The sequence below is a fragment of the Oncorhynchus nerka genome, linkage group LG20 (genome assembly GCF_034236695.1).
Source record: "Oncorhynchus nerka isolate Pitt River linkage group LG20, Oner_Uvic_2.0, whole genome shotgun sequence".
Taxonomy (NCBI): Eukaryota; Metazoa; Chordata; class Actinopteri; order Salmoniformes; family Salmonidae; genus Oncorhynchus; species Oncorhynchus nerka.
The window spans coordinates 11650305-11661959 of NC_088415.1; the positions used below are offsets into that span (position 1 = coordinate 11650305).

The 11655-nt window shown below is 44.3% G+C and overlaps 1 protein-coding gene across 1 annotated transcript; it reads left to right on the forward strand.

Moving 5' to 3' along the window:
• The first annotated feature begins 1226 nt into the window (after nt 1-1226).
• Nucleotides 1227-5218, forward strand: LOC115117653 (ADP-ribosylation factor-like protein 8A). Its single transcript, XM_029646144.2, has 7 exons — nt 1227-1636; nt 2313-2393; nt 2617-2690; nt 2802-2895; nt 3076-3143; nt 3229-3299; nt 3399-5218. The coding sequence occupies exons 1-7, from the start codon at nt 1514-1516 to the stop codon at nt 3452-3454; spliced, it is 567 nt and encodes a 188-aa protein (XP_029502004.1). The 5' UTR covers nt 1227-1513; the 3' UTR covers nt 3455-5218.
• The last annotated feature ends 6437 nt before the right edge of the window (nt 5219-11655 follow it).

The following is an 11655-nucleotide window of genomic DNA, read 5'->3' on the forward strand; positions in this document are numbered from 1 at the left end:
ACCCAGCAGCCCTTTCTACTCCACTCATTCCAATGCTCCCAATGCAATACACTATAGGGCTATAAATTACATATTGCCTTATAGAGAAAAAACTATTCTGTGCCGATGTAAAAATGGGGTTGGGAGTACTGAGTAGGATCTGAAGAATGTGGTGTCATTTCATGGAGCTCTGAATATACAGAGTGTTGCTGTCCTAATAGTCTTTGCTCTATAAGCCAATATGTACTGCATATACAGTGATTCACATTGTGGCTAATTTATTTCACTTTGGAACATTTAATGCAAATGTTACTTAAATATGAAAAAATGTGAATCTTTGGTAATGTTTAGACAATTATTTGTCATATATCATGAATAAATACAGGATAACAGTGGTAGACCTGATCACTGACAACGATGAGACAGTCTATAGGGAGGAGGTCAGAGACCTGGCAGTGTGGTGCCAGGACAACAACCTCTCTCTCAATGTGATCAAGACAAAGGAGATGATTGTGGACTACAGTAAAAGGAGGACTGAGCACGCCCCCATTCTCATTGACGGGGCTGCAGTGGAGCAGGTTGAGAGCTTCAAGTTCCTTGGTGTCCACATCAACAACAAACTATCATGGTCCAAACACACCAAGACAGTCGTGAAGAGGGCACGACAATGCACAGTCACTTTACCCCTAACTACATGTACATATTACCTCAATTACCTTGACTAACCTGTACCCCGCACATTACCTTGACTAACCTGTTTATTTAGTAAATATTTTCTGAACTCTTAGTTGTCTTAAAACTGCATTGTTGGTTAAGGGCTTGTAATAATTTCACGGTAAGGTCTTCTTCACCTGTTGTATTCGGCGCATGTGACAAATAACATATGATTTGATATTGTGACACGTGGGGGACTTTTGTTTTGAAAATAATCCGAAATTGCGTGCCCAGAAATACTTTTTTAATGTTGCTGACGAGACGCTGATGCAAATACTTGTTTGTGGCTGATGCGATTCTGAAACCCCACCCAATGAGGAAGAACAACCCTTTTCCACTAGTTACCACAGCCACAAAGTCAAAATGGTCTTTTTCGAAAAAATAAATGAAAACAAAAATGTGCTTTTTGGTGTTAATTTTAGTTTAGGCATACGGTTAGCATGTGGTTAAGGTAATGGTTAAGGTTAGGCTTAAAATCACACGTTAAGAACATAAATTGTATAAATGGGCAGGGTTTATGACTTTGTGGCTGTAGTAACCAGTGACGACCCTTGTCAGGCAGGAAAAGACAAACAGGGAGGAAGAAGGTGTAGTAAACAAGGCAGATAACTACAACTTACTTAAAAAATAGCAGTGCCAATACTTGCGCACAAAACCGTTTGTTTGGTGAATATTCACGATAGGCACGTTATTCCACCGTTAGTAATACATCCTGTACCCTGTGTTGTCACTGCAAGCTAGATAGTTAGCTAGACAAACTTGTCGCTAGCAGGCTAACAGGCTCCAGTAGCAGTAGCAGTGCCATCACAACGCGCCCAGGATGATCGCATTGATCAACAAGCTCCTTGACTGGTTCAAAGCACTGTTTTGGAAGGAAGAGATGGAGTTAACATTGGTGGGACTCCAGTATTCGGGCAAGACAACTTTCGTTAACGTGATCGCGGTACGGTCAATCTGCTGTCTTCTGATGGTGTTCGTTGTTGTTAAACAGATCGAGATGTTTGCTCGTGTTAACTAGCTTCTGCTATCATAACCATGTTTATATGTTTCAATCGTGTTTCTGTAACCTGATGTTTTGTAATGATACTATAGCTAGCTGGTAAACTAGCTGGCTCTGTGTGGTCCCAGACATGCTCGGGCGGTGGCGATGATCCTAGCTAGTTTGGTTAGTTAACGACATGCACATGAGGCATGAAGCAGTATAACGTTAGTCCATCATCACATCTGTCTAGTCAAGACAAGCAGGTGTATTCATTCAGTTCACTTGATGTGCATTCAATCTTGTCTGTGTCTTCTCTCTTTCCTGAATTGACTAGGATAACAGTTTTATGAGCAACATTACCATATTTCAGTACATATTTTATTAACCATAGCTAGTTGCCAGGCCCCATTTTTTAAATGTTAAATAAGTCATCTATCTGGATTTTGGCTATCAAATACTATTAAATTCATAGAAATGTAATTAATAGAACAGGAGTCCCCATTCAAGTCAATAAATCAACTGTTCTATTATTTCTGTGAATTAACCCTATCCGAGAGAACTTTTGAAAAACTGGGCCCAGATGATTTGAACATAACTTAAAATGTAACCCCCCTTTATTCTTTCCCCTTGCTTGCAGTCGGGTCAATTCAGCGAAGACATGATTCCCACAGTGGGCTTCAACATGAGGAAGATCACCAAGGGAAATGTCACCATCAAGGTCTGTATACTGCCAGGTTAGAGGTCAGGCCACTTCATGGTCATCTCTTGATTCATGTCTTATTTGCTTACAGAGGGAGTAGTATGAAGTGGAGGGGGATCTTGGATGGTCCCTGTGATTGACTGTGACTCACTTAAGCTATTTTATTAATTGTGAAAGGTTGAAAAATGATTAGCTATGCCATGTCAATGCTGTGCTGATGTTTTGATCTCATTCTTCTTAGCTGTGGGATATCGGCGGTCAGCCTCGATTCAGGAGCATGTGGGAGCGATACTGCAGAGGAGTCAGTGCCATTGTGTGAGTAACAGCATCCTCCCAGTCCCTTGTGCAGGGAGTGGTCAATTATATTGGTAGCTTATTTCAAATAAGGCTATTTATTGTAACTTTTGAAACCATATCATTTTTAAGGTACATGGTTGATGCAGCTGACCCAGAGAAGACAGAGGCGTCTAAAAATGAACTACACAACTTATTGGACAAGCCCCAGCTCCAGGGTATTCCTGTGAGTACCCCCCCCCCCCCATACAGTGCACAGTGCTAGCTGATCTAGTAGCTACAGTAGGTCTACTACTGGACTTTGTCCAACGTTCCGGTGTTTCCTCTGCTACTGCTTGGTCTTGTCATGCAGGGCTCCCCTTGAGTGTCTAAAGAAAGATTCATTCATGTTGTTTCCTCCTCACAGGTTCTTGTCTTGGGGAATAAGAGGGATCTTCCTGGGGCACTTGATGAGAAGGAGCTGATTGAGAGAATGTAAGAATCAGCTCTCTCTGTCTTGTCTGTCTGTCTGTGTCTCTCTTTTTCTCTGTGATGCTCATGTCTCCTCTGTGGTCCACAGGAACCTCTCGGCCATCCAAGACAGAGAGATCTGCTGTTACTCCATCTCCTGCAAGGAAAAGGACAACATCGGTAAGAATCTGACGTCTGACTTGTATCACAGAAAATGTTACCTTTTTTAGTTTTCCTGTGTATTTCATGGCATTTAAACATCTGTTATTTCACCTCCAGATATCACGCTACAGTGGCTGATCCAGCACTCCAGAACCAAGCGGAGCACTTCATGAGAACCTCATCTCAAGACACAGGCCTTCACCTGTCCCAATTCCCCTGCCCTCTGTCCTCCCCAGCCTGTCCATACTCCTTTTCTTTGGATGACCCTCTCTTGCCAATACCCCCCCCCCCCCCCAATATTCTCCTGAACGGAGCCTGGAAACCTTTTCTTTGCAGTGTTCATTTTCTTTTTGTAATATAACACTTCTTGTGACCTATGACCTCTGATGGACAAAGTGGTACTTAGCGTCCCTGATGTTCATATGTCATACGTCACCATCTCTGTTGATATCGAGGTTTATATTCAACTGATCCAGAGACAGGGCAGAGTACTGTACAGTACATAACCTCTGTTCCCAATAAGTAGAGAAGACTGGAGTCTGAACACTGCATCACTTAGCAGCTTCAAAGTCAACTTTACCACACTTTATCACATTTCAAACAGTATTTATGTCTTAGACCAGTGGTTCCCAACCTTTCTCTGTTAATGTGCCATCAGCTGAATTTTTCTCTGCCCAGAGTACCCCTGAAGTACCCCATGTATATTTTACCAGAAAGCCTATGTTTTCATGGATCTTCAAGTACCCCCTGTGGGTAGGCCAGGTACCCCCTGTGGGTAGTGTCCCTGGTTGGGAACCACTGTCTTTGACCATAGTCCTATTACTTCCCAACGACAGTGGTACTGTGTGTAATGATACTCTATGTACCTTTTTGAAGAGGGAGTGTTACAACATTTGATTGAAATACTTGGGAGTTTGCACAAGTCTCTCCATTTCTCTTTTCTTTATAAGGCTAATGGGAGGTGTTGTTAAAGATGTCCTTGATGTCATCTCTATTGTGATTATATATATACATTTGCATTATGTCATCTTCTCTGTCTGTTGCTTGTCCTGACACACGTTTGGTAGTTTAGAAACAGCAGGAAGATTTTCTTTCAACTAAGCAACATGGACCATTCTAATTTCCATTAGCCATGTCAATGGGCAAACAATATCTGCAACATGGTTTACAAACAACATATAAATGTTTAGATTCATGCATCCTTCTTTTCCCATTTCCTGTCATTGATTTATATCATTATGCAATAGCTCCTTTCCACCCAGTAATGTCCAGCTACTATTTGACCAGTTTTCATGTCATTACAGGATCATGAATAACCCATTTAGAAATTGAACATCTGTGATGAAGAAGTCCCCCAGATAAATTGAGATTATACAGGTGTCAGCCAATATAATCTAGGTGTTGGAAATTTCATATTAACTAACATGAAGGCTTCTGTCTAATTTTGTATTTAACTTCCATGTCTATGATATATTACCTCCGACATGGCCAACGTAACCATTGACAACCGCAACAACATCTCTGCTTTTTTTATTTGCATGCTGGGGCATAAGTATTTGTGGGATCTTTGAGAATTAAATATAATTGTTTTTTGTTTTTTTTATGGCAAATATAGTAAATACTATATCTGCTTTAACCTGTTTGTACATTATTGTTTCAATTAAGTTGATTGTGTTTTTAATAGGATATGCTTATGTATGATAACTAAAAACATTGGTGAAAACCACTTTATACATGGTCTGCAGACTTCATATGATTGTTGCCACACAGTGCTCACAGTGGCTTTAGATTGTTAATGATGGTTGGTGCTTTTCATGTGGTGTCATGTGTATGTTTGTCTGGCTGTTTTCATGTATATGAAAGAATCAATGTGGGAGAAGACATAGTGTTTTGGTTGTTGTCTAATTAAAGGATCCATGCCAAGGCACTCGTCACAACCTGAGGAAAAGTGCCTCTCATTTCTAATCACTCCAGTCAATGTGGAAAATAGCTGTGGCTCCGACCAACTGCTACCTCTGAGAATTGCACTTCCCATGACTAGTGTGGCTAAAGGTGCAATCTACACTTATTATATCCATTTTTGGACTTGTAAATTAATTAAATACACCCATTGTTTCTGGAAGAATATATCACAAATGCCTCATGAGCTTAGTTCAACTGTCGTAACTCATCAGAACCCAAAATAGAAGCTTCTTTTACTCCATTGTTTGTCAAAATGTTTAAATAGTATAAAAATAATTTTAAAAAGTAAATCTCAACAAACACTGTATAGCCTTAAAACATGCTTAAAAATATAATTCTGATATACAGTGGGGAGAACAAGTATTTGATACACTGCCGATTTTGCAGGTTTTCCTACTTACAAAGCATGTAGATGTCTGTAATTTTTATCATAGGTACACTTCAACTGTGAGAGACGGAATCTAAAACAAAAATCCAGAAAATCACATTGTATGATTTTTAAGTAATTCATTTGCATTTTATTGCATGACATAAGTATTTGATCACCTACCAACCAGTAAGAATTCCGGCTCTCACAGACCTGTTAGTTTTTCTTAAAGAAGCCCGCCTGTTCTCCACTTATTACCTGTATGAACTGCACCTGTTTGAACTCGTTACCTGTATAAAAGACACCTGTCCACACACTCAATCAAACAGACGCCAACCTCCACAATGGCCAAGACCAAAGAGCTGTGTAAGGACATCGGGGATAAAATTGTAGACCTGCACAAGGCTGGGATGGGCTACAGGACAATAGGCGAGCAGCTTGGTGAGAAGGCAACAACTGTTGGCGCAATTATTAGAAAATGGAAGAAGTTGAAGATGACGGTCAATCACCCTCGGTCTGGGGCTCCATGCAAGCTCTCACCTCGTGGGGCATCAATGATCATGAGGAAGGTGAGGGATCAGCCCAGAACTACATGACAGGATCTGGTCAATGACCTGAAGAGAGCTGGGACCACAGTCTCAAAGAAAACCATTAGTAACACACTACGCCGTCATGGATTCAAATCCTGCAGCGCACGCAAGGTCCCCCTGCTCAAGCCAGCGAATGTCCAGGCCCATCTGAAGTTTGCCAATGACCATCTGGATGATCCAGAGGAGGAATGGGAGAAGGTCATGTGGTCTGATGAGAAACAAATGAGCTTTATGGTCTAAACTCCACTCGCCCTGTTTGGAGGAAGAAGAAGGATGAGTAAAACCCCAAGAACACCATCTCAACCGTGAAGCATGGAGGTGGAAACATCATTCTTTGGGGATGCTTTTCTGCAAAGGGGACCGGACAACTGCACCGTATTGAGGGCAGGATGGATGGGGCCATGTATCGCGAGATCTTGGCCAACAACCTCCTTCCCTCAGTAAGAGCATTGAAGATGGGTCGTGGCTGGGTCTTCCAGCATGACAACGACCCAAAACACACAGCCAGGGCAACTAAGGAGTGGCTCCGTAAGAAGCATCTCAAGGTCCTGGAGTGGCCTAGCCAGTCTCTAGACCTGAACCCAATAGAACATCTTTGGAGGGAGCTGAAAGTCCGTATTGCCCAGCGACAGCCCTGAAACCTGAAGGATCTGGAGAAGGTCTGTATGGAGGAGTGGGCCAAAATCCCTGGTCAAGAACTACAGGAAATGTATGATCTCTGTAATTGCAAACAAAGGTTTCTGTACCAAATATTAAGTTCTGCTTTTCTGATGTATCAAATACTTATGTCATGCAATAAAATGCAAATTAATTACTTAAAAATCATGCAATGTTATTTTCTGGATTTTAGATTCCGTCTCTCACAGTCGAAGTGTACCTATGATAAAAATTACATAGGAAAACCTGCAAAATCGTCAGTGTGTCAAATACTTGTTCTCCCCACTGTATTTGCATCCATAGGTCTTTCTATGAAATTGAGTGGCTACATTTCTCCAGCTGCATCCCTCAGCATTTTATCAATCAATCAAATGTATTTTATAATACATTACATCAGCTGATGTCACAAAGTGCTGTAGAGAAACCCAGTCTAAAACCCCAAACAGCAAGCAATGCAGGTGTAGAAGCACGGTGGCTAGGAAAAACTCCCAAGAAAGGCCGGAACGTAGGAAGAAACCCAGAGAGGAACCAGGCTATGAGGGGTGGACAGTCCTCTTCTGGCTGTGCCGGGTGGAGATTATAACAGAACATGGCCAAGATGTTCACTGTTCATAGATGACCAGCATGGTCAAATAATAATAATCACAGTGGTTGTCGAGGGTGCAACCGGTCAGCACCTCAGGAGTAAATGTCAGTTGGCTTTTCATAGTCGATCATTCAGAGTTGAAAACAGCAGGTCTGGGACAGGTAGCACGTCCGGTGAACAGGTCAGGGTTCCATAGCCGCAGGCAGAACAGTTGAAACTGGAGCAGCAGCACGGCCAGGTGGACTGGGGACAGCAGGGAGTCATCAGGCCAGGTAGTTCCGAGGCATGGTCCTAGGGCTCAGGTCCTCCGAGAGAGAGAGAGCGAGAGAGAGAGAAAGGCTTTGTTATTGTTTCAACTACGGATAGGCCCTTTAAAGAGTTGTTGCTCTCTGTCCTCAGTTAGGTCTTGTCTTTGAATAGTAAGATAGTGAAAGTCCTATAGGGACTGCATTAGACACTTAAGTAAAATATATATATATATATCTCATTTTTGGGCAAACCACAAAATATTATTTTCTGAAACTATTTCTAAAGGATTTGGTTAAGGGAAGATCCAAGCCTACCAAAATAATATTATTGAAGCAGGAGTTGCATTGAGGTAACAGCAGGGGGCAGTAGGTTCCCGTCGCAGATCATTTCTGGGTGATTGAGAGTAGACTGTAAACCAGTCAATCCCTCTAAAAGTATTTTAAACTATACACATGGCCTAAATGTGTATGTGTGAGGTCTATACTACTTCTGATCGTAACGTTATAGTGAGTATTCTGGGGGCAGTTTGTTAATGGAAGGAGATTGTGCGTTAGACTGAGGACGTTTAGCAGGATTGGTGGTTAATAACCTCAGGACTGTCACTTGGAGCTGATCTACTGCTGAGGTAAAGCCTAGTAGCAGACTGAGCAGTCCACTGGGTTGGACCATTATGTGTCTTCTGTTTCACACAATGCTGCCCTGTGACAAACTCATACCGCTGACTGGCACTTTCATGCATTTTGATGTTTCAAATCATAGATTTTAGTGATCTATTGTGACTGTGTATTGTTTCTCTGTATATTTCATTATATAACAATTACCATTTTAGATTTAGTCAAAGGCTGGTATGGAACAGGGAGTTGTGAACCAAGAACTGTACACCTAAACCAGTAGATTCTCGAACAGCTGGGATCTTTTAATGTTAATGGTACTGACTCTGTTTTTACAAATCTTTCATTGAGAGTATTTAAACTTGTTCTATTGTTTGTTGGTTTGGCAATTCCACTGTCAGCCAGAGAAATATGTTGAGAAGGATCATCACCACAGCAAGCAAGGTACTTGGAGTCAAACAGAAAGGCCTGGATGAGATCTTTAAGGTCAGGGCCCTCCGCAAGGCTCACAAAATAATTTTAGACCCAAGGCACCCCCTGTACCCGTACTTTGAACTACTCAGGGAAAACAGAACTAGACAGTCATTTGTGCCAGGTGTGATATCTCTCCTAAATAGCTCGATCTAATGTTCCTATCGACCCAGTAAGACCAGCAGGCTAATGTTCCTACCGGCCCAGTAAGACCAGCAGGCTAATGTTCCTACCGGCCCAGTAAGACCAGCAGGCTAATGTTCCTATCGACCCAGTAAGACCAGCAGGCTAATGTTCCTACCGGCCCAGTAAGACCAGCAGGCTAATGTCCCTATCGACCCAGTAAGACCAGCAGGCTAATGTCCCTATCGACCCAGTAAGACCAGCAGGCTAATGTTCCTACCGGCCCAGTAAGACCAGCAGGCTAATGTTCCTACCGGCCCAGTAAGACCAGCAGGCTAATGTTCCTACCGGCCCAGTAAGACAAGCAGGCTAATGTTCCTACCGGCCCAGTAAGACCAGCAGGCTAATGTTCCTACCGGCCCAGTAAGACCAGCAGGCTAATGTTCCTACCGGCCCAGTAAGACCAGCAGGCTAATGTTCCTACCGGCCCAGTAAGACCAGCAGGCTAATGTTCCTATCGACCCAGTAAGACCAGCAGGCTAATGTTCCTACCGGCCCAGTAATACCAGCAGGCTAATGTTCCTACCGGCCCAGTAAGACCAGCAGGCTAATGTTCCTACCGGCCCAGTAAGACCAGCAGGCTAATGTTCCTACCGGCCCAGTAAGACCAGCAGGCTAATGTTCCTACCGGCCCAGTAAGACCAGCAGGCTAATGTTCCTACCGGCCCAGTAAGACCAGCAGGCTAATGTTCCTACCGGCCCAGTAAGACCAGCAGGCTAATGTTCCTACCGGCCCAGTAAGACCAGCAGGCTAATGTTCCTACCGGCCCAGTAAGACCAGCAGGCTAATGTTCCTACCGGCCCAGTAAGACCAGCAGGCTAATGTTCCTATCGACCCAGTAAGACCAGCAGGCTAATGTTCCTACCGGCCCAGTAATACCAGCAGGCTAATGTTCCTACCGGCCCAGTAAGACCAGCAGGCTAATGTTCCTACCGGCCCAGTAAGACCAGCAGGCTAATGTTCCTACCGGCCCAGTAAGACCAGCAGGCTAATGTTCCTACCGGCCCAGTAAGACCAGCAGGCTAATGTTCCTACCGGCCCAGTAAGACCAGCAGGCTAATGTTCCTACCGGCCCAGTAAGACCAGCAGGCTAATGTTCCTACCGGCCCAGTAATACCAGCAGGCTAATGTTCCTACCGGCCCAGTAAGACCAGCAGGCTAATGTTCCTACCGGCCCAGTAAGACCAGCAGGCTAATGTTCCTACCGGCCCAGTAAGACCAGCAGGCTAATGTTCCTACCGGCCCAGTAAGACCAGCAGGCTAATGTTCCTACCGGCCCAGTAAGACCAGCAGGCTAATGTTCCTACCGGCCCAGTAAGACCAGCAGGCTAATGTTCCTACCGGCCCAGTAAGACCAGCAGGCTAATGTTCCTACCGGCCCAGTAAGACCAGCAGGCTAATGTTCCTACCGGCCCAGTAAGACCAGCAGGCTAATGTTCCTACCGGCCCAGTAAGACCAGCAGGCTAATGTTCCTACCGGCCCAGTAAGACCAGCAGGCTAGTCTGTTTTTATTGGTATGTAACTGTTATGAAAGTTGTATTGTCAATTTGTTTTCATATTTAAACGCTACTTTAAACATGTATTTGACACTGCAACAAAATGTCTCCATGGGGACAATAAAGTCAGTAAAGTAGAGTAGGCAAGTAACGTGCTTACACTTTCGAGGCTCCCGAGTGGCGCAGCGATCTCAGTCACTACTATGTCACTACAGACCCTGGTTTGATCCCGGGCTGTATCACAACCGGCTGTGATTGGGAGTCCCATAGGGCGGCGCACAATTGGCCCAGCATTGTCTAGGTTAGGGTAGGGTTTGGCCGGGGTAGGCCGTCATTGTCTAGGTTAGGGGAGGGTTTGGATGGGGTAGGCCGTCATTGTCTAGGTTAGGGGAGGGTTTGGCCGGGGTAGGCCGTCATTGTCTAGGTTAGGGGAGGGTTTGGCCGGGGTAGGCCGTCATTGTCTAGGTTAGGGGAGGGTTTGGATGGGGTAGGCCGGCATTGTCTAGGTTAGGGAGGGTTTGGATGGGGTAGGCCGTCATTGTCTAGGTTAGGGGAGGGTTTGGATGGGGTAGGCCGTCATTGTCTAGGTTAGGGGAGGGTTTGGATGGGGTAGGCCGTCATTGTCTAGGTTAGGGAGGGTTTGGATGGGGTAGGCCGTCATTGTCTAGGTTAGGGAGGGTTTAGATGGGGTAGGCCGTCATTGTCTAGGTTAGGGGAGGGTTTGGCCGGGGTAGGCCGGCATTGTCTAGGTTAGGGGAGGGTTTGGATGGGGTAGGCCGTCATTGTCTAAGTTAGGGGAGGGTTTGGCCGGGGTAGGCCGTCATTGTCTAGGTTAGGGGAGGGTTTGGATGGGGTAGGCCGTCATTGTCTAGGTTAGGAGAGGGTTTGGATGGGGTAGGCCGTCATTGTCTAGGTTAGGGGAGGGTTTGGATGGGGTAGGCCGTCATTGTCTAGGTTAGGGGAGGGTTTGGATGGGGTAGGCCGTCATTGTAAAATAATAATTTGTTCTTAACTGACTTGCCTAGTTAAATAAAGGTTAAATACAAATGAATAATACACTACACACGTGTGGGGAGGGCGTTCTTCCCCTACAACACTCTCACCTCTTTCTCAATGCTGATCTTCAACAAGTGGGTAAAGCCTTTGTGTATGACAAATCTAAGCACCAATGTGGTAAAGAAGTTGTGTTGTTTTAGAGAG

Excerpts from the sequence above, each read along its gene's own strand:
- LOC115117653 (XM_029646144.2), top strand. The coding sequence starts at position 1,514 with ATGATCGCATTGATCAACAAGCTCCTTGACTGGTTCAAAGCACTGTTT. Across the intron at positions 2,691-2,801 it reads AGAGGAGTCAGTGCCATTGT|GTACATGGTTGATGCAGCTG; the intron begins GTGAGTAACAGC and ends ATCATTTTTAAG. Across the intron at positions 3,300-3,398 it reads CAAGGAAAAGGACAACATCG|ATATCACGCTACAGTGGCTG; the intron begins GTAAGAATCTGA and ends TTTCACCTCCAG.